Source organism: Xenopus laevis, chromosome 5L (assembly GCF_017654675.1).
Source record: "Xenopus laevis strain J_2021 chromosome 5L, Xenopus_laevis_v10.1, whole genome shotgun sequence".
In the NCBI taxonomy this organism is placed as follows: domain Eukaryota; kingdom Metazoa; phylum Chordata; class Amphibia; order Anura; family Pipidae; genus Xenopus; species Xenopus laevis.
In genome coordinates this window covers 158,921,520-158,948,387 of record NC_054379.1, presented here as the reverse complement: position 1 = coordinate 158,948,387, position 26,868 = coordinate 158,921,520, and the positions used below count along the sequence as shown (strand labels likewise).

General features: G+C 41.3%; 2 protein-coding genes across 3 annotated transcripts in view; one reads left to right on the top strand and one right to left on the bottom strand.

The window, feature by feature from the left end:
• The first annotated feature begins 407 nt into the window (after positions 1-407).
• enpp4.L (ectonucleotide pyrophosphatase/phosphodiesterase 4 L homeolog) lies at positions 408-13,554 on the top strand. The gene is given in 4 exon segments (NM_001093928.1): positions 408-567; positions 6,005-6,859; positions 9,757-9,927; positions 12,689-13,554. Coding segments are annotated over 3 exon segments (1,359 nt in total). The 5' UTR covers positions 408-567; positions 6,005-6,033; the 3' UTR covers positions 13,051-13,554.
• Positions 13,555-23,417: 9,863 nt separating this feature from the next.
• rcan2.L (regulator of calcineurin 2 L homeolog) overlaps positions 23,418-26,868 on the bottom strand; it is a 60,119-nt gene continuing 56,668 nt past the window's right edge. For both annotated transcript variants that reach the window (XM_018264075.2, XM_041563589.1), the window contains one exon: positions 23,418-24,094. In XM_018264075.2, the coding sequence (XP_018119564.1) occupies positions 23,937-24,094 (158 nt within the window). In that variant the 3' untranslated portion in view covers positions 23,418-23,936. The remainder of the gene's footprint in view (positions 24,095-26,868) is intronic.

Genomic DNA, 26,868 nt, shown 5'->3' with positions numbered 1-26,868 from the left:
AAAAACGATTAAGATCTGCGGAAAAACAACTAAGACTGGAAGGAGCCATTCGCAGGCTCAGTAGGAGGAGCTTTCGCTGCTTAGACGATTGGGGCGGTGCCTTTAGCTTGATTGACACTTGACTGACTGAAAACTTTTCTCGCTGTTAGTTTCTTTCAGTGTCAGGGGAGATGGCTCAGGGTTCAGCAGACAATAGGACGGGACCAGCATCGATACAAAGTACACAGTCCAAACTACTAAAACTAATGTGCGGGAACTGCCCTCCTATCAGCCTCTTGTACTCCAACATTAGCCTACAGCCAATCACGTGCCACCATACAGGCTTGGACACGCCTCTTCTCGCACGGGTTCCCGCCCAGTGACGCTAGAGGCTGACAGACAAGTGAGGAAATATCAGTGCGGCGTCTTGTAACCTCCAAGTTGTCGGTGTATTTTCCCCGTCACAGACACAGCCCGGCACAACTGGAACTCGCTGGCCCGTCCCTTCACGAGCCCTTCAATCTCCGGCCATGGTCACTCAGTAACGAACTGGAAGGAAATAGGAGCTGCGTGTGTGACATTTCTCAGGTGAGTGGGAGGGTCGCTGTCCTGTCACATTTACTGCGTCACTGACTCCAATTGGTACCAGGAAGCGGCAGCCTGACCGGTCACTTTCCTGGGGTCAAGGCTCGTCTAGTGGGGTCCTGTATCCTCAGTATCTGACCCACAATCCCCCTCATGCTTTTACCCACAATCCCCAGCACCAGAGGGGCATTTACCCAGAACCCCCAGCACCAGAGGGGCATTTACCCAGAATCCCCAGCACCAGAGGGGCTTTTACCCACAATCCCCAGCACCAGAGGGACATTCACCCAGAATCCCCAGCACCAGAGGGGCATTTACCCAGAATCCCCAGCACCAGAGGGGCATTTACCCAGAATCCCCAGCACCAGAGGGACATTTACCCAGAACCCCCAGCACCAGAGGGGCATTTACTCAGAATCCCCAGCACCAGAGGGACATTTACCCAGAACCCCCAGCACCAGAGGGGCATTTACCCAGAATCCCCAGCACCAGAGGGGCATTTACTCAGAATCCCCAGCACCAGAGGGGCATTTACCCAGAATCCCCAGCACCAGAGGGGCATTTACCCAGAATCCCCAGCACCAGAGGGGCATTTACTCAGAATCCCCAGCACCAGAGGGACATTTACCCAGAATCTGCAGTTTTGGGGGGAGGGAGAATAAAGCAAAAGGGCAATTCATATAATGTGTAAAGGAAGATTTTTTATCTTCTTTAAATACATCAACAGGCACGTCCAACCTGTAGTTCTACTGCAACTCCCACCAACTCCCTGCAGGCATCTGAATATGTTGTTTGTATGTATGGTATACCCTGCACTGTAAATATGTACAGTAAAAGTGTAAACAAGGAGGACAAATATTGCTATAAATGAGGTATGCGCTCCCTGCCCTGCAGAGCTTTCAATCTAACAGCAGCTGTAGTGTAGGGTTACTGTGGGATTCTTTTTAACCCCTGATCTGCCTCCTGTCTGTACAAACCCTGCCCTGTCCCTTGTACGCCAAACTGAATATAATAGCGCTAGCAGCTTTATATCAACGGCCTGGGTACATGCTCTCTGTAGATACAATGCAAGGTTATACTCACGGAAGTTAGAGACAATAGTTGTTCAGTTAAATATTAAATAAAAACAAACACTAGCGCTGGGTCATGTTGCACAATTATACAATAGGGAAATACAGAAAAGCACCTACCTTTGTTAGCACTTCACTAGTAGTGTCATACTTGTACTTTCATTATATCATACAACACATTATATCATATTTTCAATTTTGATTGTCCTTCTTACTCTCACCCCCCCCCAATATATTTTACAAATAGACTCCCAAGGGCTGCCCCCCTCTAAAGCCTTAGGCATGGGCTCTTGAGGCCTATTTGGTGAATACAGCCCTGAGTGAGGCCGTTAGATTTATTTTTGACTCCCTTATTCATTATTTAGGGGCAGATTTATTAAGGGTCAAATTGAAAATTCAAATTCTCAAATTTATTTTTTTTGGTCAAAACTAGGGATGCACCGAATCCAGGATTCAACCTTTTCAGCAAGATTCGGATTCGGCCGAATCCTTCTGCCTGGCCGAACTGAATCCTAATTTGCATATGCAGATTAGGGGCAGGAGGGAAATCGTGTGACTTTTTGTCACAAAACAAGGAAGAAAAAAATATTTTCAGGGGTTTCGGCCGAATCCAAAATAGTGGATTCGGTGCATCCCTGGTCAAAACCCTCAAATTCAAATTGTGAATTATGGAAACTCGATTCAAGTTTTAATTCGAATTCAAATTTTGAGATTTAAAGATTTTAAGAACTCAAATGCAACTTTTCGCCACCTAAAACCTGCCGAGTTCATGTATAAGTCAATAAGTCAATTTAGACATTTTAGTAGCCGTCCTGACATTCGAGTTTTTTTTTTTTTTCTGAGAAAAAAATCGAATCAAGTTTGGTCGAATTCAATTCGAGTTTTCGAGTCGGTGAAATTAGTGCGAGTTTAAGATATTAGAATTTTTACATTAAAAAAAACCCCAATCGAATTTAGAGTATATTCAAACTAAATAGGGTTTAAAAAAACTTGCATTGCTTCGAAATTCGACCTTTAAAGGGGCGGTTCACCTTTAAGGTAACTTTTATTATGTTATAGAATGGCCAATTCTACGCAACTTTTCAATTGGTTTTCATTATTATTTTTTTTATATAGTTTTATAGTTATTTGTCTTTTTCTTCTAATTCTTTGCAGCTTTCAAATGGGGGTCACTGTCCCCTTCTAAAAAAACAAATACTCAGTAAGGCTACAAATGTATTGTTATTACTGATCCTTCTATTCAGGCCTCTCCTATTCATATTCCAGTCTCTTTTTTAAATGAATGCATGGTTGCTAGGGGAATTCATTTCCTAATTACCAGATTGCTTAAAATGCAAACTGAAGAGCTGCTGAATAAAAAGCTAAATAACTCAAAAACCACAAATAATTAAAAATGAAAACCCATTGCAAATTGTCTCAGAATATCACTCTCTAAATCATACTAAAAGTTATCTCAAAGGTGAACAACCCCTTTAATAAATGTGCTTCTTAGTGTTAAGATAATACTTGGGTTATCCAGGACAGTTATTTTAATCAGTCCGATTGAATCATTCAAGACATTTAGCTGCGGTGTTCGCCTCCATCTCTCTAACCGCTTCCTAGAGAAAGTAATGGGAATCTCTCTGCCTGTGACAGACATAGGGTTGCCACCTGGCAGGTATATTACTGCACTGGGTGGTAAAAATGACAGTTGATCCCAATGTAATTAATAGGGAAAAAAGATAAATATATAGGAAGGCCGGTATTTATTTCCAGAAAAGGTGGCAACCCTAGACAGGCACTGGATTGAGTCAATGCACTCCATATATAGGGACCCCACAATAATGCTGAAGCAAATATGGGAAGCGCTAATAAGTGAACACTGGTGTCTGCATGATTGGAACATGCTAATCCAAATGCCATGCGTTTAATTGGCCTAAAGCAGCAGTTAGTATTGCTCATATTTATGTTTTCACATGACGATCATACAAAAATATGCTTGTGCTTTAGCCAAACTAGTTTTGCAAGAATGCCTGTCTAGGGTGCTGCTATTTATACATTCACCCATTGGAATGCCTCTCCTTGTTTATATTTATCAATGCAAACGCAATTCTTCATGCAGCCATAAGAGCTTTTTAGGCACAAGTGAACTTTTCAAGTATGGAATGATTTTTTTTGAGGTTTAAGGGGCAGATTTATTAAGGTTCGAGTTGTATTTTCCATGCTTTTTTTGGTCAAAACTCACCTGTTTGGGTAAAAAAAAAGTTGAATTTGTAGAGATTTATTATATAACCCGATCCTGGAAATGTCTCGAATCCGAAAACCTGCCGAGGTCATGTAGGAGTCGATGTCCGAGGTCTCTTGAACCATTTGAAGATGTTAATAGTAGGGATCAGGGCAGCCATCAGGGGGGGAGAGTAGTAGGGGGCCCCGAGGGTAAGGGGGGCCCGGCCACGCCACACTTACTTGATTAGCCGGGCCCCCATCTTTCTGAGAGCTGTTGACTTCGGGAAGGCATGGACGTTTAAGGGGCCCTGGCCACCAATTTTCTTATAATGGGGGGGGGGTGGCCACCAATTTTGTGGGGTCCTAGCCACCAATATTTTTTAATCGGGGGGGGGGGGGCTGGCGACAAATTTTTTTTATGGGGGGCCCTGACCACCAATATCTTTTTATTAACATGTGGGAACCCAAGCCACCAATATTTTTTTTTTGTTTTTTTACTGTGTGATGGAGGGCGGACCTGTGGGTTGGGGAGGGCAGACCTGTCGGTGGGGCTTGCGGTGGGCGCAGCCCAGGGGGCTCAGGAAATTTTGTCATATGGGGCCCTGCGATTTCTGATGGCGGTCCTGGTAGGGATGCACCGGATCCAGCATTTGGTTCGGGATTCGGCCTTTTTCAGCCAAAGCACAAGCATATTTTTGTATGATCGTCATGTGAAAACATGAATATGCAGCAATACTAACTGCTGCTTTAGGCCAATTAAACGCATGGCATTTGGATTAGCATGTTCCAATCATGCAGACACCAGTGTTTCTGCATTCTTGTGTATACATATTGTGTATATGGAGTGCAGTGACTCAATCCAGTGCCTGTCACAGGCAGAGAGATTCCCATTACTTTCTCTGGGAAGCGGTTTGGGAGATAGAGGCGAACACCGCAGCTAAATGTCTTGAATGATTCAATCGACCTGGTTAAAATAACTGTCCTGAATAATCCAAGTATTATTTTAACACTAAGAAGCACATTTATTAAAGGTCGAATTTCGAATTCATGCAAGTTTTTTTAAACCCTATTTAGTTCAAATAAACTCGAAATTCGATTGGGGTTTTCTTTAATATAAAAAATCGAATATATTAAACCCGCACTAATTTGTATTCGGATTCGGTGAATTCTTCTGCCCGGCCAAACTGAATCCTAATTTGCATATGCAAATTAGGGGTGAGGGGGGAAATAGCATTACTTTTTCTTTTAAGGGTTCGGGGGTTCGGCCGTATCCAAAATAGTGGATTTGGTGCATCCCTAGTTAATAGCCTTCATGATGTCCGAGGTTTCCTGCTGAAAACTCGATGAATTCGAGTTTTCAGGTTCCGCAACTTGAACTCGCAGAATCAAGTTTTTTGCCATTAGAGTATTTTCTAAAAGGAGAAGGGATACCATTTTACACTTGGGGTGCCAAAAGTTAGGCACCCCCAAGTGACTGCTTTTTCTTACCTGACACCCCAGGCCGGTGCTCCTATCAGCATAAAATTGCACCAGCCCGGGGTTCTTCTAGCGAGCACCACGGAGCAATCATCTTCCTGCTTCTTTTTTAAAACTTAAATTTCCTGGTCAGACGCATTCGCAGTAGAGTGAAATAGCCGGAATTTTCATTAAACTTCGACTTATCACTCTACTGCGCATTCAGTATGGGGCATTTCCCCCGGGAACAGTTAGGCTGGGGGAAGGAGTGAGGGGGGTCTCCGTGGGGTGGGGGGGGTACAGGTTTTTTTCTTAAAGGGTTGAATTCTTCTTTAAAGGGGTTGTTCACCTTCCAAACACTTTTTTCAATTTAGTTGTTTTTAGATTGTTCCCCAGAAATAAAGACTTTTTTACATTACTTTTCATTATTTATTTTTTACTTTTAGGGTGAACTACCCCTTTAAATAAGATACCATTCGAGTTGTGAGTTAATTTGAGTTTATTCGGTGTATAGAAAAACTCTAACATTATACCTTTTATAAATAACCCCCTAAGTGTTCATTGGGAACCATATATACTCAATATATCCACCATTGTTGATTTAAAGGCAAAGCTTAAAAAAAAAAATGATTGCTGACGCTGGAGGAGGTATTACTCAGGATCCAACGTGAATATTTTTTTAAATATATCTATATTTTTTTAATTTCCAGGTAACTAAAAGGCATCCTCACATATCAAGATGTTTGGAAGGGTTTTCATTGTGGCTGTTTTATACTGTATAACAATCTGTAAAGGAGAAGATCCTACTAACAGTTCCACTCCCAAGTTAATTCTCTTATCCTTCGACGGATTCCGGGCCGATTATCTAACGAGATTCCCGATGCCTAATCTCCAGGAGTTTATGAAGGAAGGGGTTGAAGTTGAAGAAGTCAAAAATGTCTTCATAACCAAGACTTTTCCCAACCATTACTCCTTAGTCACCGGCCTTTATGCTGAAAGCCATGGCATTGTGGCTAATCGCATGTATGATGCCGACACTAAGCAGGTATTCCACATGAACGACTCCCATTCCAAATGGTGGGACGAAGCCACTCCCATCTGGCTGACCAATCAAAAGCAAGGCCATAGAAGCGGATGTGCGATGTGGCCTGGAAGTGACGTGAGCATTCACAATACAACCCCTTCTGACTTCCTTTATTATAATCACACGGTTTCCTTTGCTCAAAGAGTAAATCACATCACCACGTGGCTTACAAGGCCCAACGATTCCATCAACTTCGCAGCTATTTACTGGGAGGAGCCTGACGCAAGCGGACACCGTTATGGGCCAGACGACTATGGGAATATGTCCGGAGTGCTGAAAGAAGTAGACAAGAACGTTGGCTACTTGATGTCAGAGCTGAAAAAGGCAAATCTTTGGGATACAGTCAATGTGATCATTACTAGCGACCATGGAATGGCCCAATGCTCAAAGGACAGGATTATAAAGCTGAACGACTGTATTGGCCCTGGAAACTATACTCTGGTGGATGACAATCCTGTGGCCTCAATCCTTCCAATTTCAGGTGCGTACAGACATTGCCATTGGAGAACAGGGGTGGTCAAAACATTTCTTTTTGCATGTCACCGTTTGTAATACAGGTATGGGATCCGTTATCCAGAAACCCATTATCCAGAAAGCTCGAATTACGGAAAAGCTTTCTCCAATAGACTCCATTATGATCAAATGATCCAAAGTTTTAAAAATGATTTCCTTTTTCTGTGTAATAATAAAACAGCAGCTTGTACTGGATCACAACTAAGATATAATTAATCCTTATTGGAAGCAAAACCAGCCTATTGGGTTTATTTAATGTTTACATGATTTTCTAGTAGGGATGCGCCGAATCCAGGATTTGCTTCAGGATTCGGCCTTTTTCAGCAGGATTCTTAATTTTTTCTTATAGTTTTTGAATTATTCAACTTCTTCTTCTGACTCTTTCCAGCTTTTAAATGGGGGTCACTGACCCCTTCTAAAAACAAATGCTCTGTAAGGCTACACATTTATAGTTATTGCTGCTTTTTATTACTCACCTTTCTATTCATGCCCTCTTTTATTGATATTCCCATGCATTATTGCTAGGGTAATTTTGGCCCTAGCAACCAGACTGCTGAAAATGCAAACTAGAGAACCAGTGAATAAAAAGCTAAAAAACTCAAAAAATGTAAATAATAAAAAACAATTGCAAATTGTCTCAGAATATCTCTGTCATACTAAAAAAAACATTTACGGTATGAAGATCCAAATTATAGAAAGATCCATTGTCCGGATAACCCCAGGTCCCAAGCATTCTGGGTAACAGGTCCCATACCTGTACTTTATAATTGACCTCGAGTGAGTGTTTTATTTCCACGGTCTGCATTTTAATCACTGGAGGATAGCTGTGGTCAAAACACCTTGGGCATATTTATTAATATTGGAACAAACGTCACCATAGCAACCAACCAACCAATCAATCAGTAATTAGATCTGAACAGTCACCAAGTTAATGGAAACAAAAGCAGAGATCTGCTATGGGCAACATTACTGGTGCTGTTTGTGTTGAATCAGCGTCATACTGGGGTCACATGGGCCCACCAGAGCTTCAATCTGAAGAGTGTCCATCAATCCCTCTTTTGTGCTCCATAACTACTGCGGGCGGCCGGCTGTAAACGGGTGGAGGAGTGTCGGCAGCATGCACAGGGATTCAGTCCGACCCTGCCTTCAATGTTACAGGGGTTGTTTCCCTTTAAATTAACTTTCAGTATGATGGAGAGAGTGATATTCTGAGACAATTTGCAATCGTTTTTTATTGTTTGTGGTTTTTGAGTAATTTAACTTTTTATTCAGCAGCTCTCCAGTTTGCATTTTCAGCCATCTGGTTGCTAGGGTCCAAATTACCCTAGCAACTATGCACTGATTTGAATAAAAGAATGAAAAGAGAATAGGAGTGTGGGCCTAAATATAAACATAAGTAATGAAATGTAGCACTAACAATACATTTGTAACCTTACAGAGCATTGGCTTTTAGATGGGGCCAGTGACTCCCCCCCTACATCTGAAAGCAAGAAAAAGGCAAATAATTAAAAAAAAAAAACCCATAACGAAGTCCCGTTCAAAACTGCTTAGAATTGACCATTCTATATTAAAGGTGAACCACCCTATTTATAAAAATGCCCTCTTGTGTGCCATTATCCTTACAGGTTGCAGTGAAGATAAAAAGCAAGTGTTTGACATAAAGAATGATTCTTCCTATCATGTGTCACACATATGCTATGATCCTTAAAGGAACAGTAACACCAAAACATGAGTGGTTTAAAGGAGAAGGAAAGCTACGGAGGCATTTTATTGCCAATAGATTAGCTGCAATAGTGCAAGCTAGAATGCTATATTTATTCTGTAGAATGTTTTACCATACCTGTGTAAAAAGCTCTAGAAACTCTCTGTTTGTTTAGGATAGGAGCTGCAGCATTAACATGGTGTGACATCACTTCCTGCCTGAGCCTTTCCCTGCTCTGGGCTCAGATTACAGTAGAGAAGGGAGGGGGGCGGGGGAAGAGGAGCAAACTGAGCATGCTCTTGCCCAGGGCAATGAGGTTTAAACTGAAGGCAGGAAGTCTGATACAGAAGCCCATGAGTACACAATAGAAGGAAAGAAATGTGGTGTTTTTTTTGACAGGGGACTCAGAGCAGCACTACTTTTGGGGTTTACTGGTATATTTAGATGGACCTTTCTGATAAGGCTTACTTAGTTTTAACCTTTCCTTCTCCTTTAAAGTAATGAAAATATCATGTAGTGTTGCTCTGCACTGGTAAAACTGATGTGTTTGCTTCAGAAACACTACTATAGTTCCTATAAAGCTGCTGTGTAGCAATGGCGGAAATTGAAAAAAGGCTATGGCACAGGATAAATAGTGGATAACAGATAACACCATTATGTTCTACAGAGCTTATCTGCTGTGTAACCTGAGCCTTTTCTCATTTGAATGGCTGCCCCATTGCTATACAACAGCTTATTTATATAAACAATATTAGTGTTTCTGAAGCAAACACATCAGTTTTACCAGTGCAGGGCAACACTGCATTATATTTTTATTACTTTAAAACACTTATTTTTTGATGCTACTGTTCCTTTAAGTTGGCCATACACGTAGCAATAATTTTGTACAAAACGAAGTTGTACTATGGATATCAGGCTGGATATGGGTTTTTTTTTTAGAAGTAAAGTACATCCATTTTTGCCAAAACAATGTTACTTTAAATCTGTGTGGATCATAAAATTGAATTTGCCTAAACAGGAGAGCAGTGACTATCACAAGGTGCCGTCGCTGCTGAAGGGGATTCTTTGACTCCACCAGAAAGGAAATATGACAATTAAATTGAATTATGCTCAAAAATACATTGCTGAAATAAACCCTTGTTCTCTTCTCGTGCTGTCTTCAGATACAAAAAATGTGTATGATCTGCTAAGAAACTGCCACCCTCACATGAAGGTCTACATGAAAGAAGAGATCCCAGACCGATGGCACTACAAACACAACAGCCGCATCCAGCCACTTCTATTGGTTGCAGACGAGGGATGGATGATTACACAGAACGAATCGATATCTATGTGTAAATACATTTTCTTTTCTCTGTACACCAAAGCCACCAAGTCCTAAAATTAAATCCACAATCACAGGTTTTGTTTTTTTTTTGTATGAAAGTGCAAATCATGTGCCTGTACAGGTCACACAACTCCTTGAATTCATATTAGGGATGCACTGAATCCACTATTTTGATTCGGCCAAACCCCCGAATCCTTCGCAAAAGATTAGGCCGAATACCAAACCAAATCCTAATTTGGGGTGGGAAGGGGAAAACATTTTTTACTTGTTTTGTGACAAACGGTAACACACTTTCCCTCCCCGCCCATAATTTGCAAATGCAAATTGGGATTTGGATTTGGTTCGGCCGGGCAGAAGGATTTGGCCAAATCCTGCTGAAAAAGGCAGAATCCTGGCCGAATCCCAAACCAAATCCTGGATTCTGTGCATCCCTAATTAATATGGGCAAAGTGTGCACTAATTGTAACCCATACACCCATTCAGATGGTGCTTTCATGGTTCAGACTGTACTATAAACTTAAAGGAACAGTAACTCCAACAAATGAAAGTGTTTTTGAGTACTATAATATAATTAAACTATAGTTTACATAAACAAGCTGCTGTGTAGCCATGGGGGCAGCCATTGTTCCCCTTTAAATTAACTTTTAGTATGATGTAGAGTGTGATGTTCTGAGACTTGGACTTGCACTGCAATTGGTTTTTATTTTTTATTATTTGTGGTTTTTGAGTTATTTAGCTTTTTATTCAGCAGCTCTCCTGTTTGCAATTTCAGCAATCTGGTTGCTGGGGTCCGAGTTACCCTAGCAACCATATATGCATTGATTTGAATAAGAGACTGGAATATGAATAGGAAAGGTCTGAATAGAAGGATGAGTAATAAACAGTAGCAATAACAATACATATGTAGCCTTACAGAGCAGGTCTGGACTGGGAGTCAAAATAGGCCCTGGTATTTCAGGTACACGGAGGCCCAAACAGCCCCCCACCAGCCCAATAAAAAGCAACTTTCAATGGTGTTTTACAGTAGCCCCTCTGGCATTTGCCAGAACCCACAGATTGCCAGTCTGGGCCTGTTACAGCGCATCTACATGCTATTTGGACAAGATATTTTCATGTACTTTGAGAGCTGCATCTTTAAAGGGGAACTCCAGCTTCCAAACCAAAATTAGATAAAGAGACCCCCATAACACAGAAACCCCTAATACCCATGACAGTTACCTGTGTTGTCATTTTCTATGCTGAAATCCAGCTGTTTAACAGTTCTTCTCTTTCTGCATCATTTGAAATCCTGGCAGGGAAGGAGGGACTAAACACTGATATTACAAATTGTAACAACTTCTCCACAGCTTACAGACAGCATGCAGGAACTACATAACCCACAATGCATTGCACTGTCATGTTCTGTTTCTTATTGAAATCACTTGTGCAGGGAATTGTGGGGTTTGGAGGATGCAGGCTGAGGACAGATGGCTGTTGATACAAAGTAACAGTAGTCAGACAGCTCAGAAAAGTAGTCAGACAGATCAGCAGGAGAGCAGGGGGCTAGGCTTAGGGAACTGTCAAAAACCATTAAAAATCATGAAAAGTCTGCATAGTTTTTAAATGATGTATATTGCAAAGTTGCTTGGAATTATGTTTTACTTTTCAAAAAGATTGTTATTTTTTGGGGAGTTCCCCTTTAAGTATCCAAAAAATGCAGCGCCATAGCATCCAAGGCAACTTCCATAGATTTGAATGTGAATTGACTAAAAGAGTTTGTCTGGCTCTTGAATCAGACTGCTGGGTTTCCAGGCAACTGTTAATCAACAAGTGGTTGTAAGAGATTCACATGTAAGTCATTAGGGGCCGTTTCAGCCAATTTGGCTGCTTATAGGGGCGGTATTCTTCCTTTTTCATTATAAGCTTAAAGAGATCCTGACACCAGAAACGAAACCTTTTTTCTTTACATTATCTTTGATTGCTATTTATAATTTTGCCATAAAAGTATTTGCCCAATGCTGTTACATTACCCATCTGATTCCCAATGTTCCTCTATGAGGAGGCTGCCATATTTGTGCAGCAGCAGTCCATTAGCAGTAGAAACTCTGGCAGGTTGAGAAGGGACAGTCGGGATGGCAAAACAGTCAGGTTAAAGGGGACCCGTCACCCAAAAAAAAGATTCCAAATCCTATTTTATCACATTAGTCAAGCAAAATTAACTTTAATTACACTATATAAATTATTAAAATCTTGTTTCCATCAGTCTGGGAATTCATAATTATAGCAAGCAGGCAGGAGCCATTTTGTGGACACTGTTATTAAGGCAAGCCTAAATCTTTGTGCACCAGAATGGGGGACCTGATGTCCATCCCCATGCCCTGGCTACACAATTAAATGGTGAAGAGAACGGGGGAATGTGGGGAGAGCAGTGACATGTAGGAAGTGCTGAATGGAAAGTGAAAGTAATTGACTAAGGCATAGAGGAGGGCAGACAATATTTGATTGACAGCTGAGATTTTTAAATGAGTTTATAACGCTTTAAAAAAAAAAAAAAAGAGTCTGGATTTCATGTTTAATTTGAAAATGACTTTTATTATATAGCATTTTATGTCTGGGTGACAGGTCCACTTTAAGTAGCAGTTACTTACAAAAGCAGCTCTATCAGCGAAAAACAAACATGTCTTATAGGTAACTTTGCATTAATATTTCAAAGATTTGTTTTTTAAGTGTCAGTATCATTGTATAAGAAACTGAAAGATGAGTGAATATATATTCTTTGCATTTTCCAGTGGGAGATCATGGCTATGACAACGATCTTCACAGCATGCATCCTTTTCTGGCTGCCCATGGTCCAGCATTCCGCAAGAGTTACAAAATGCGCACCATAAACAATGTGGATGTCTATCCCATGATGTGCCTCATCCTCGGAATAACGGGGCAACCCAACAATGGAACACTGTCCAACACCAAATGCTTGTTGGCCAACCAGTGGTGCATTCAAGTCTCGGAAGCCATTGGAATAGTCATCGGAGCCATCATGGTTCTCACCACTCTGACGTGCATCATCATCATGCTGAAGAAGAAGATGCCATCAGCACGGCCGTTTTCGCGGCTTCAGTTCCAGGATGATGACGATCCTCTGATTGGTTAGACGTAGAGATTTCTTACTACCAGATTGGAATACGTTTAAATCTCGTTGGTTGTGAAGAAAAGAGCGATGGGTTATGGAAGAATTTTGACCCACGTGTGCACAGGAATGTTGCTACGACTTTCTACTCTGTGTCACCATCTCTAAATAATTATTTATGGTCCTGGTTTTGATTTAATCTGGTGTCTGTTTCCTTCCTGAGGCACATCTTGCCACGCTGTCCATATGTATGCAACAAACCTGCCAATCACTGAGATCTCCGGTTGTGACTAAGCATACATGGTTGCTAATCAGATATAACTGATCAACCTGTTGGAGTTATCGCTGTTTTTTTATGAAGAATGAAAGCCTCAAGCTGTGAAGCCTAATCACTGCTTGTTAGTGGGTGTTGCTTTTGAATGGCACAAGCTTTCCATGATTTTAGGAACTGAAGAAAATAATAACATGTAGTGTAAGTCTTTGTGAGAAATCTTTTTCTGCTTGCAGCACTGGTGCAAAAAAAAAAAATACTTGAAATACGGTTTTCTTTTTTTTAAAGGGGACTATCGTGAAAATGAAAATGTAATATAAGCTTCAGCATACTGAAAAAAAGAAACTTTGTAAATACAATCAATTAAATATTCTGCATTGTTTCTGAAATAATCAAGTTTATATTCACTATTCTTCTCTCAGCATCTGTTTCTCTTCATTCTGTCTTCATGCAGCAGTTGGGTGTCAGATATTCATAGACAGTTAGATCCAAAATATCTTATAGGGAGGCTTCCTTTCTTAGCAGATGTATTAGATCTCCCTCAAATAACTGATTCCAGTACAAAAATCTACAAGATCTAACAAAATAATTTCCTTTTGCACAAATTCTGCATGTAGAGAGACGTGATGTCTGTTGATTTTAATAGTGACCTCTAATACATCTTCTAGGCAAAAGGAGCCTCCCTATAAGATATATTGGATCTAACTGTCAATGAATATCTGACACCCGACTCTTGCATGAAGAGAAACAGATGCTGAGAGAGGGATAGTGAATATAAACTTGATTATTTCAGAAATGATGAAGAATTTTTAATTCATTGTATTTAGAAATGTTCTTATTTCCGTATGCTGGAGCTTATTGGGGATGCACCTAATACACTATTTTGGATTTGGCCGAACCCCGAATCTTTTGCAAAAGATTCGACCGAATACAGAACCAAATCCTAATTTGCTAATGCAAATTAGGGGTGGGAAATGGAAAAAATTTTTATCTTCCTTGTCATATGCAAATTAGGATTCGGGTTTGGCTGGGAAGAAGGGTCCGGCCAGGCAGAAGGATTCAGCCGAATCCGAATTCTGCTGAAAAAGGCCGAATCCTGGCTGTATCCCGAACCGAATGCTGGATTTGGTGCATCCCTAGAGTTAATATTAAATTTTAATTTTTGCGATAGTTCCCCTTTAATATTTATTTTCTTCTATCTTGCCTCTGTTTAAAGCAATAATAATATTTCTTCCGTCACGTGCACTATGAAATATTTCGCCTCAGTATGAAAGTCTTCCTCTTGTCGGCCTCGTGCCTTGGATCTTATAACGGAGAAATATTTTTTATTTGTCTGCACTGAGATGAGCCGTAACACTGGGAATGAAGATAGTGCAGCTGTTGTAAATCAATGATATATATATTTATGGACTGGTTTTTTTTCCTGAAGAAAGAAACACCTTGATGTTGGTGTTGTAGGCCATATTTATATTACGTTACTAAGTGAATATTTTACAGAAAAATAGTCTTTCATTTACATGTATAAATAATACTCTAAGGGGGTTATTTATTATTTATTGTCTAAATGCCAAAAACTCAAAAAATGTTAGTGTTTTTTTCCCTATTAAATCCAAATATTTAGTGGAAAAGAAAAACCTCAATTTTTTTTGGGCTTTATTAAACCCCGATGCTGCAAAAAGTCCAAATTCGAAAATCCGGTATCTCAGACCTGCTGAGGTTGTAGACAAGTCAAAGGGAGAGGTCCCTATCCTATTTGAAAGTTTCTGTGGTCTGCGCTGGAATTAGCCTGAAAATCCGACTATTTTGGACTTTTTGGGCAAAAATCCAAAATATCCCTCGATTTTATTAAAGGAAAACTATACCCCCAAAATGAATACTTGCGCATCAGTTAGTTCATATCATATTAAGTGGCGTATTAAAGAATCTTACCGAACTGGAATATATATTTAAGTAAATATTGCCCTTTTACATGTCTTCCCTTGAGCCACCATTTTGTGATGGTCTGTGTGCTGTCTCAGAGATCACCTGACCAGAAATACTGCAGCTCTAACTGTAACAGGAAGAAGTGTGAAAGCAAAAGACACAACTCTGTCTGTTTATTGGCTCATGTGACCTAACATGTATGGTTTGTTGGTATGTTTGTGAGTACAGTGAATCGTACGATCCCAGGGGGCGGCCCTTATTTTTTAAAATGGCAGGTTTATTTACATGAAGCAGGGTTTTACATATGTGCTTTTTGTGCAATATATTTTTATAGAGACCTACTTGTTTGAGAGGTATAGTTTTCCTTTAAGTTTGTCTCCAATCCGATGAAATCATGCTTTTTTTTTTTATATATATATATAATCACATCGTGAATTATAGTTTGGTCTGACTTTTTTAAAATATCGGTTAAATTTGGATTTTGATAGATAACCCCCTAAGTGTCCCTCTACTTTTCATGAAAACATTCAACACTCCGGCCATGAGATGTTAATGTGGCTATAAATACAGGAATCTGATTGGCTAGCACTGCTGATTGTGGCCAATAGAATAGAATTTTGGGGCAATAGAATATCCTCCTTCCCGTTTCCTTTGCGATGTACCTGTGTCAAATCACATTCTTTTCTTGTTTAACCTGCGAATAAGCTGATTAGGAGGTTGGTACCTGTGGGCACCTTATATCTGCTGATCTGCTTGGCCTTGAGTTTCATTATTTCTTTTTCACATAAACCCCCTGGAGAAGTCATACCTGCATTATTGATGTTCAGAGGGTGTTTATCCTACTCATTAGATATGGTGCAATTATTAGGAATGCACCCAATTCGGGATTCGGCCTTTTTTGGCAGGATACGGATTCGGTCGAATCCTTCTGCCTGGCCGAACCGCATTGGCCGAATTCTAATTTACATATGCAAATTAGGGGCGGGAGGGAAAATGTGTGACACTTTGTCAGAAAACAAGGAAGTAAAAAATATTTTCCCCTTCCCACCCCTTATTTACATATGCAAATTAGGATTAGTTCAGTATTTGGCCGAATCTTTCGCTAAGGATTTGGGGGTTCGGCTGAATCCAAAATAGTGGATTCGGTTCATCCCTAGCAATTATATATACCGTATATACTCGAGTATAAGCCGTCCCAAGTATAAGCCGAGGTACCTAATTTTACCTCCAAAAATTGGGAAATCTTATTGACTCGAGTATAAGCCTAGGGGAAGAAATGCAGCAGCTTCTGGTAAGTTTCAATCAAAAAATTGAGGGTTTCTGCTCACATTGGAGGTGCCAGTGTCTCGTTTTTGGATGCAGGCGACCATTCATGGACGCCGGCGAATATTCTTGGAGACTATTCTTGGACGACGGCGACTATTCTTAGATGCCGGCGACCGTTTTTGCGCTTGACCCGAGTATAAGCCGAGGTAGAGTTTTTCAGCATATTTTGGGGGCTGAAAAACTCGGCTTATACTCGAGTATATACGGTATTTTGTTGTCACTTTAAATGCAGTCAGTAAGCCTGTATTTTATGTAACTTCATTTTGTAAATAATAAGCTGCTCCCTTCTAAAATTTTAACGGATATGCTACAAAACGCGTTTTTCAGGAAAGTCATAAACACACTGCTCCCAGTACTTACCGCTTGCACTTTAAAGAGTCCGCAGCCCCATATTTTTCCAATTTTCAATATTTAAATTTCTTTTTAAAGGAACAGTTCAGTGTAAAAATAAAAACTGGGTAAATAAATAGGCTGTGCAAAATAAAACATGTTTCGGGACCAGAAATTTCAACTGCGCATGCGCCAAAAATGGCGCCAGGACACGAAAATTACAGAAGAAAAAGATGGCTGCCGTGAACTCGGCCACAATCTGCACGGAGAGTAAAAAGTTTGGGCCATTTGCCCGGGGGGGTTTTTTTTTCATGGGTTGAAATCTCCTTTAAAGGAGAACTAAACCCTTGTCCCTTACAAACTTTTAGTTCTGCTTCTAATCTTGTACCTGTACTGTGATTTTGGTTTTGGGGGGGCTGTACAGGGGCCTGCGGGTGGGAAGGTTCTCCTTTGACTATTGCGCTTTTATGTATATTTTATAGACTCCGATAAATAGAATCTGTTCTGTTTTTAATGTTTTACTCTTTAACATATTAAGCTACTTGGAAGAGATTCAAACAGGGTTTATTTTTCTACTTTCCCTTTAAAAGCACATTAAACGTGTTCTTACAAGTGACCTGTGTCCTGTTGTGCTCTCAGCCCGTATAGTCTCATTACTGATATACAGTGGTACAGACTTGTGATTGGCTGCAGCTTCCGATGCCCAGGCCCAAATACGGCCCCTTTGCCCCTTGGGTGAATTGACCCTGGTGATCGGGTTAAAGGGGATGTAAAGCAAAACGTTAACATTTTGCCTGCGAGAAAATGTAATTGTGTTCAGCTTTAATTGTAAATGCAATGCCTGCTATTCCAACCGCAGCCTGGCTGCTAAAGTCAGTAGGACCAGGTAAGTACTGTACATCCCCACTAAAGAGCCACATATTGTATATGGAATTATAAGCACTGTAAAAAGTCTCCCCAAATTCCGGGTTTGTGACTGTAACCTGTTACTTTAACTGCAAACCAGGATTTATTTCTATGAACATAAACATTTATCCTTACCACAATTAACTAATACAATGACAAGTTATCACAATGTAAATTAAACCTTTAAAAATAAAATAAAATCCCATTTTTACTTTCTTCAATGAAAAAGAAACCTATCTCCAATATAAAAATGTGTACCGTTTTTATAAGAAACCTGACTGTATGCAGTGAAATTGTCCCTTCATTTACTGCTGTGGATAGGAATTGTCAGACGGTCCCTAACTGCTGAGCAGGGAAACAATCATACTTATGAACAGCAGGGGGAGCCCCCGCCTTACTTCCCAGCCATGCAGAACTCAAGCAGCTTTGTTTGTTTCCCTGTAGAGCAGTCGGCGACTGTGTAGAGATTTGTATTGGATTTTATTTTTGCCTTTACATCCCCTTTACTGTTTCCAACTCCAGCTGCAGGGACAAAGATCATGGAGCCAGATTTAAACAGATAAACTAGGATTCTATTTGGCAGATTATTTTGCTGCAGCCACTTGTTCTGCAGAGTTTTTTTGCCGTGAACTGTGATCCCTGAATCTGAACCGAGGGGTAAGTAAAAAGTTAGGGGCATTTGCCCAGGTTTAGTAGCTAGGCTGGGGGGGTCTACATAGTGTAGGGGTTTTAGTTAAGGGTTAAATTCTCCTTTAAAGGGGAACTATCGTGAAAATTAAAGGTAAGCTTCATTAAGAAACTTTCTAAATACAATCAATTAAAAATTCTGTACTGTTTCTGAAATAATCAAGTTTATCTTCACTATTCCTCTCTCAGCATCTGTTTCTCTTCATTCTGTCTTCATTCAGCAGTCGGGTGTCAGATATTCATTGACAGTTAGATCCTATATATCTTATAGTATGGGCTTTCGTTTGCCTAGAAGATGTATTAGAGCTCACTCTATTAAACTCACCAGACATCATGTGCGACATTCACTAAAAATTGTAGTAGCGCTAGCGTCCACTTTGCCAGTCGTATTTTCGCCAGCGCTCCGCAAATTCACTAAAATCTGAAGTTGCGCTCAGGGGAAGCGTAAGGTTGCAAAGTTGCGCTAGCGTTAATTCGCCAAGCAAAGCGAAGTTACGCTAGCGATGGTTAATTTGCATGCGGCGCCAAATTCAAATTTCAATGGAAGTATTACACAAGCCTGGGAAACCTTCGAAACATCAAATAAAATGTTTATTTTGCCCTACACATGTGCCCACTGTATAGTTAAGTTGCCATGAGTCAGGAAATGTAGGGGGGAAGGAGGGGAGCCCCAAAAAAAATTTCGATCTTTTTCAGCCTATCACCCATAATAAAGAAAACACGCCAGCGTTTTTTGGGACTTAGAAAAAATGTTAACTTTTTTTGAAACAATCCCTATCTACTCTATTGCGCTTCGCCTGGTCTGATGTGGCGAAGGAAGTCTGGCGTAAAAGGTAGTGTTCAGTACACTGCGCGCATTAGTGAATTCGCGTAGTTACGTCCGTTGTGCAAATTCGCCAGGCGTAAGGGTGCGAATTTACGCCAGCGTCCATTAGTGAATTTGCGAAGAAACGAAAATGCCCAACGCTAGTGAATTCACGCTAGCGTTTGCCCCCATGTCTCTCTACATTCCGGATTTGTGCAAAAGGCAGTTATTTTGTTAGATTTTGTTTGTACTGGAATCCGTTATTTGAGTGAGATCTAACACATCTGCTGGGAAAGGAGCCTCCCTATAAGATATATTGGATCTAACTGTCACTGAATATCTGACACCCAACTGCTGCATGAAGAGAAACAGATGCTGAGAGAGTAATAGTGAAGATAAACTTGGTTATTTCAGAAACTTAGTTTGATTTTCCAAAAGCTTGCTCTGATTTATATTGGATAAGTCCATTATAATACACAAAAGCCATGAATATCCTGTAAAATATATCCTTATAAACGGTGAGTTCTGATGTCATTTCTGTCACATGACTCACTGAAATTTGTGTATTATAATAAATAAAGTACCCCCAGTTGTAAAATATGAGGATATTAGAAGTTACCTCGGAGTTCCATGACCTGTATAAAAACACTCGGCCTTCAGCCTCATGTTTTTATATGGTCATGAAACTCCTTGGTGACTTATAATATCCTTATATTTTACAAGAGGGGGTACTTTATTCACTATATAACGCACAAAAGCCATGAATATCCTGTAAATTATATCCTTATAAACGGTGAGTAGTGATGTCATCAGTTATAAACGGTGAGTAGTGATGTAATTTCTGTCACATGACTCACTAAAATTTGTGTATTATAATAAATAAAGTACCCCCAGTTGTAAAATATGAGGATATTAGAAGTTACCTCGGAGTTCCATCACCTGTATAAAAACACTCGGCCTTCGGCCTCGTGTTTTTATATGGTCATGAAACTCCTCGGTAACTAATAATATCCTTATATTTTACAAGAGGGGGTACTTTATTCACTATATAACGCACAAATGATAGTTTACATAAAGCTTCTGTATAATTCCTGTAACTGAGGCCGTGGGATTTCTGGAGAGGACTTTCTAGCGTTGGCCACTAGAGGGAGACACTGACAGGACTAGACCTGATCTCTACACATTGCCCTGCTCAATAGGTCTAGAACCCCAGCTATAGCGCCACTGACTGCAATTTATTATACCTGCAACGTGCATTGTTTACTCACATCTGCTACAACTAATCTAGATGACAGTTTGCAACGGAATATGCCATTTGTACTGTAACCAATGAGATTTAGTCTTCACAGGCTGAGGGGCAATGCATCGACATCTGGGGCTTTTGGTGCCATTTATGTTCATTTAAATTGAATGAAAAGGTGGGTGATAATATGCCTGTAATTAAGAGCTGTAGAAGCACTAGCGGTTACCCCTGCAGATAGGATGGAGCAAACCCCCAGCCCTATGATTAATGGTTTGTCTGTAGGGAACAGATCCCAGAGACATTGCAAGTCCCCCTCATTGTGTAAGTGCCGGGGGAGGGGATGTCACTCACAGTAACTATAGAGAAACAAATCATTACTAATTGTATATTAACAATGAAATCTGCCCCAAGTACAAATAGAACTTAACTCTCAAAATATAGGATTGGGGGGGGGCACAGGCTGGAAACTACGAGTTGCTGCTTATTACTGAACATCACTGTATAAATGGATACTGATCACTACATTAACCCCAGACATGCCAGCAACATAGAAACCAGATACTGATCACTGCATTAACCCCAGACATGCCAGCAACATAGAAACCAGATACTGATCACTGCATTAACCCCAGACATGCCAGCAACATAGAAACCAGATACTGATCACTGCATTAACCCCAGACATGCCAGCAACATAGAAACCAGATACTGATCACTGCATTAACCCCAGACATGCCAGCAACATAGAAACCAGATACTGATCACTGCATTAACCCCATGCATGCCAGCAACATAGAAACCAGATACTGATCACTGCATTAACCCCAGACATGCCAGCAACATAGAAACCAGATACTGATCACTGCATTAACCCCAGACATGCCAGCAACATAGAAACCAGATACTGATCACTGCATTAACCCCAGACATGCCAGCAACATAGAAACCAGATACTGATCACTGCATTAACCCCAGACATGCCAGCAACATAGAAACCAGATACTGATCACTGCATTAACCCCAGACATGCCAGCAACATAGAAACCAGATACTGATCACTGCATTAACCCCAGACATGCCAGCAACATAGAAACCAGATACTGATCACTGCATTAACCCCAGACATGCCAGCAACATAGAAACCAGATACTGATCACTGCATTAACCCCAGACATGCCAGCAACATAGAAACCAGATACTGATCACTGCATTAACCCCATGCATGCCAGCAACATAGAAACCAGATACTGATCACTGCATTAACCCCAGACATGCCAGCAACATAGAAACCAGATACTGATCACTGCATTAACCCCAGACATGCCAGCAACATAGAAACCAGATACTGATCACTGCATTAACCCCAGACATGCCAGCAACATAGAAACCAGATACTGATCACTGCATTAACCCCAGACATGCCAGCAACATAGAAACCAGATACTGATCACTGCATTAACTCCAGACATGCCAGCAACATAGAAACCAGATACTGATCGCTACATTAACCCCATGCATGCCAGCAACATAGAAACCAGATACTGATCGCTACATTAACCCCATGCATACCAGCAACATAGAAACCAGATACTGATCACTACATTAACCCCATGCATGCCAGCAACATAGAAACCAGATACTGATCGCTACATTAACCCCATGCATACCAGCAACATAGAAACCAGATACTGATCACTACATTAACCCCATGCATGCCAGCAACATAGAAACCAGATACTGATCGCTACATTAACCCCATGCATGCCAGCAACATAGAAACCAGATACTGATCGCTACATTAACCCCATGCATGCCAGCAACATAGAAACCAGATACTGATCACTACATTAACCCCAGGCATACCAGCAACATAGAAACCAGATACTGATCACTACATTAACCCCATGCATGCCAGCAAGATCACTTTAGAAACCAGATACCTACATTAACCCCATGCATGCCAGCAAGATCCCTTTAGAAACCAGATACTGATCACTACATTAACCCCAGACATGCCAGCAAGATCACTATAGAAACCAGATACTAATCACTACATTAACCCCATGCAGGCCAGCAAGATCACTTTAGAAATGGATAATGATCACCGCATTAACCCCAGGCATGCCAGCAAGATCACTGTAGAAAATGGATACTGATCACTCCATTAACCCCAGGCATGCCAGCAAGATCACTTTAGAAACCAGATACTAATCACTACATTAACCCCATGCAGGCCAGCAAGATCCCTTTAGAAATGGATAATGATCACCGCATTAACCCCAGGCATGCCAGCAAGATCACTTTAGAAACCAGATACTGATCACCGCATTAACCCCAGACATGCCAGCAAGATCACTTTAGAAACCAGATACTGATCACCACATTAACCCCAGACATGCCAGCAAGATCACTGTAGAAAATGGATACTGATCACTATGTTAACCCCAAACATGCCAGCAAGATGACTGTAGAATATGAATTCCTCTCCAGAATTAGTCATAACTGCACACTTCTTGTCTCTAGGGAAAATAACATTAGCAACTGCACAGCAGCTTTAGGTTCCAGGATAGACAAATAATTTAACAACACGTACACAAAATGAAAGCCAGCTGCAGTGGAGAATTCTCCTTTAATGTCTGCCCCTCCCAATCTCCCGATCTACCTTTCAGGTTCAGCATTCTTGCCCCCTGGGTGAAGCTTCTGCCAGTGCAGCCCAAGGCCACCATTAGATGGTACTGCAGTCAAGGGCCCCAGGAGACATAATATTATGATTGGGGTGTGGCTTATGGAGTGGGTGGGACATTTGGCATAATCGGGTGTGGCTTGTGGAGTGGGTGTGACATTGATATAATGGGGTGTGTCAGAAGGGTAGTTGTTGGACCTATTAAAAATCAACAACATTTTAATTTCTACATTTTATTTTTACTTTTTTTTTTGTTACACAAACAATTTACAAATATCAATTGCACAGATATCCGACATGCTCCTTCTGGCCGTCGCTAAGCCCGCGCGTCTCTCTCTGCCGGAACCAGTGGGAGGGGTTAAGAACATAATTAACGTATGAGCAACAAAAAAACGCTGACAAGACGACAAGCGATATGATGAAATCTTGCATTAATAGTTTTTTTTGTGCAAATATGAAATTAAAAAAAAAATAAAAATTGGTGTTATATTTTTTTCTCGATTCTAATATGAGCCCCAAGCACAAGTCTCAGTCCTCTGGCCAATCAGCACCTGGGAGACCAAATCATGTGCCTTGATGTAGGTCTCCCTGTATTGAGTCGGAACCCAAAAGTGATGTCACAATGCGCCAATACTTCCTGTAAAAAATGAGAAAAAGCCTACGCTCTAATGGAAGAGTTAAGGATATAAAAGCCGTGTTAAAAGATTCAGTCTGGGGGTCGCGCCCCATGGGCAGGTCAGTTGGATTTGGTTGGAGGCAAGCCGGGGCGTCTGGTGGGGATAATTTTAGGCTTTGGTGAGTTCTTTGTGTCCTCTTCCCCCATGTCACTATCGCACACGTGCACCACCACGCTCGGGGTCGACTCTGTTCCCGCGTGAAGTTCGTATTTCTCACCTAAAGAAACAAAAGGGCAAATATTGAAAAATGGCGCCGACCACATTGTCTCATTACTTCCAAGAAAAACCCCACATGCAAAAAAGTGTAATCTTATTAAATCATTTTAAAATATCAAACACTCCCCACATGGAGCCTAACGCGTTTCATGCTTACCTAGCACTTACTCATAGGCGATCTCTGATATGTCAATTGTTTTCTAATACTTCAATCCCGTCTCTGATAGACCCTCCCAAAATTAAAAGCCAATCACAATCCAACACATTTGTTGTATGTGTCATCAACTAGAGCCTTGGCTATTGGCTCAATTGCTTAGAAACACTTAGTAATATATATATATATATATAATATACAATCCATGTTACGGGGTACAAGTTAAATTAGAATTTAACCACATTGTGCTCGACTCAACAACAACCACACTCCCCATTGGCTGCATTCTTCATGGCCTGGCAAGGAGTGAGATTGTGATTGGATGTGAAACATGCTCATTTTTGTAAGGAATTTCCCATGGCTCAGTCATACAAATCCAAATGTTGCTTGAGTAGATGACTTGGCCTGGTATCCTGGTGCTCAAGTCTAAAGTGTGCCGCACAGAAGCAAACTCTCGACTGACTGAGCAGCCTACAATCCCTGATGCACCTATATATTCAGCCAAATGATGCCGACCCAGATCATTGAAGGATGGTGAAGCATTTAGGCAAAGTGGAAGATCCAGTCAGCTGAAGATCCAGGATGTGGTCAGAGTCCTATGCTTCTGAGCAGGGCCGGAACTAGGGGTAGGCAGAGTAGGCACGTGCCTAGGGCGTAAAGCTGGGGGGGCGCCAGGCATGTACCTGCTCTGACGCCTACCCCATTGTCCGGTCCCGTCTCTCCCCAACTGCCACGAATAATTTTTGGTAGGAAAGCGCTTCTGCGCATGTGCGCACAAGTGCACTTTGGTGCGTGCGCGCTTGAGCGCACTTTGGCGCATGCGCGCCCAAGCACGCACTCAGCTGGCGTCTGGTTGGGTTGGCCCGGCTCTGCTTCTGAGTCGCGGATTTGAAGGCGGATTGAGGGCTAAACAAAAAGTCTGATGTGGCCCCCTTGTTGAGTGGACATATTTGGCAAATATCTGCTTGTTTAGCAACCTGGCTTGTGCATGGCCATGGCACAGTACAGAACACCCACGGGGCTGCACATTAGAGATTTAGAAACATTTATATCTGCTGATATAATCCGGGCCAACAGCTCCATCTGCCGGAGAGTTTCATAGGAAGAGAGGGAACCGTTCTACAGTTGTTCTCTTGGGAGTAGGGTTGCCACCTTTGTGCGGCTCATGATCCGGGCAGGGGGCAGGTCAGTGATGTTATGGGAGGGGTGTGCTACATCACAGGGGCAGGCTATGAAGTGGAGATCAGAGATTGGATGATAACCATGTCAGTCAGGGGAGATCCTGCCCGGTTTTCCTTATTTGTACAAAAAAGGGGGTTAGAAGGCGCACTCCCACCGAATAAATGTGAGGTGCAAAACTTATGGGACTCCCCAGAAGACTCACCAAGTCATATGGAACATTCCAAAAGTGGTGAAGAATGTACACTCAAGGGTAAAGTTAATCCATTTTATTCCATCAAAAGAGAAATATTACAAAAACAATGGCCTTATGCGTTTTGACCATTCAGGTCTTCATCAGGGGAAAAATATACAAAATATAGAAAAGGCCTTTTTCTTTTTTATATTTTGTATGTTTCTTCAAGCCTTTTGGAACTTTCCTTACTTGTAAAACCGAGCAGACTGTCCGAGTTGGGAGTGAGTATGTTTTACTCTCCTGCTTCCCAGAGCAGAGGACGAGGAATTACCCTGGAACGGGCGGCAATGGGATAGTGGATGTGGCAGGCAGCACAGCAGCTCTAACATAGGTTTAATTTGCCCTTTAGTGAGGCTGTTATTCGCATAGAAGGAAACAAATCCAGGGAAGGTGCAGGGTATTTGGGATTTAATACTTTGTGTTCCTTTCTCTTGCCGTGTCACTGAGTGCAGCTAAGCAGGAATGGTTTGTCGCTGATTCATTCCATGTCCTGTGGCTGTGGGTATCGGGGTCACACCAGGCTCCCCAGGGAAGGCGTGTGCGTGTGCAAGTGCGTGTATGTGCCGTGTGTGCAGCCCGGGTTCTGCTAAATCAGGAAATTATTTGATTTCTCTCTCTCGCTTTATTGCCCTTTGGGCTCCAACTCATTTCTCAGCCACAAGCTGACGTCAATGCTGCCTGCACCGAGGGCCAGTCTCTAACTGTCAATTACAGGCAGCAAACTATTCGCCGGCCCAGCAATTGCATCATTATCCCTTTCTGGGGCCAATAAAAGCAGCGTAACTGTCACATTCTATCCCTGACACTGTCTCGCTCTCCTCCTTTATCTGCAGGACAAGGCTCCGTGGGGTCAAAAACGGGGGGTGAGACGTTTTGTAGAGTCGGAGTGTGAAGCCCCCAAAAAAAACATGATCCTTTTCTAAAAAGAAATAGCGTGTCACACAGTTACACATTCATGTCGATTTGCCAAAAAGGTTCATTTAAAGGGGTTGTTCGCCTTTGAGTTAACTTTTAGTATGACGTAGAGATGGATATTTGGAGACAATTTGCAATTGGTTTTCATTTTTTATTATTTGTGGTTTTTGAGATATTTAGCTTTTTATGCAGCAGCTCTTCAGTTTGTAATTTCAGCAATCTGGTTGCTAGGGATCAAATTTCCCTAGCAACCATGCATTGATTTGAGTAAGAGACTGGAATATGAATGAAT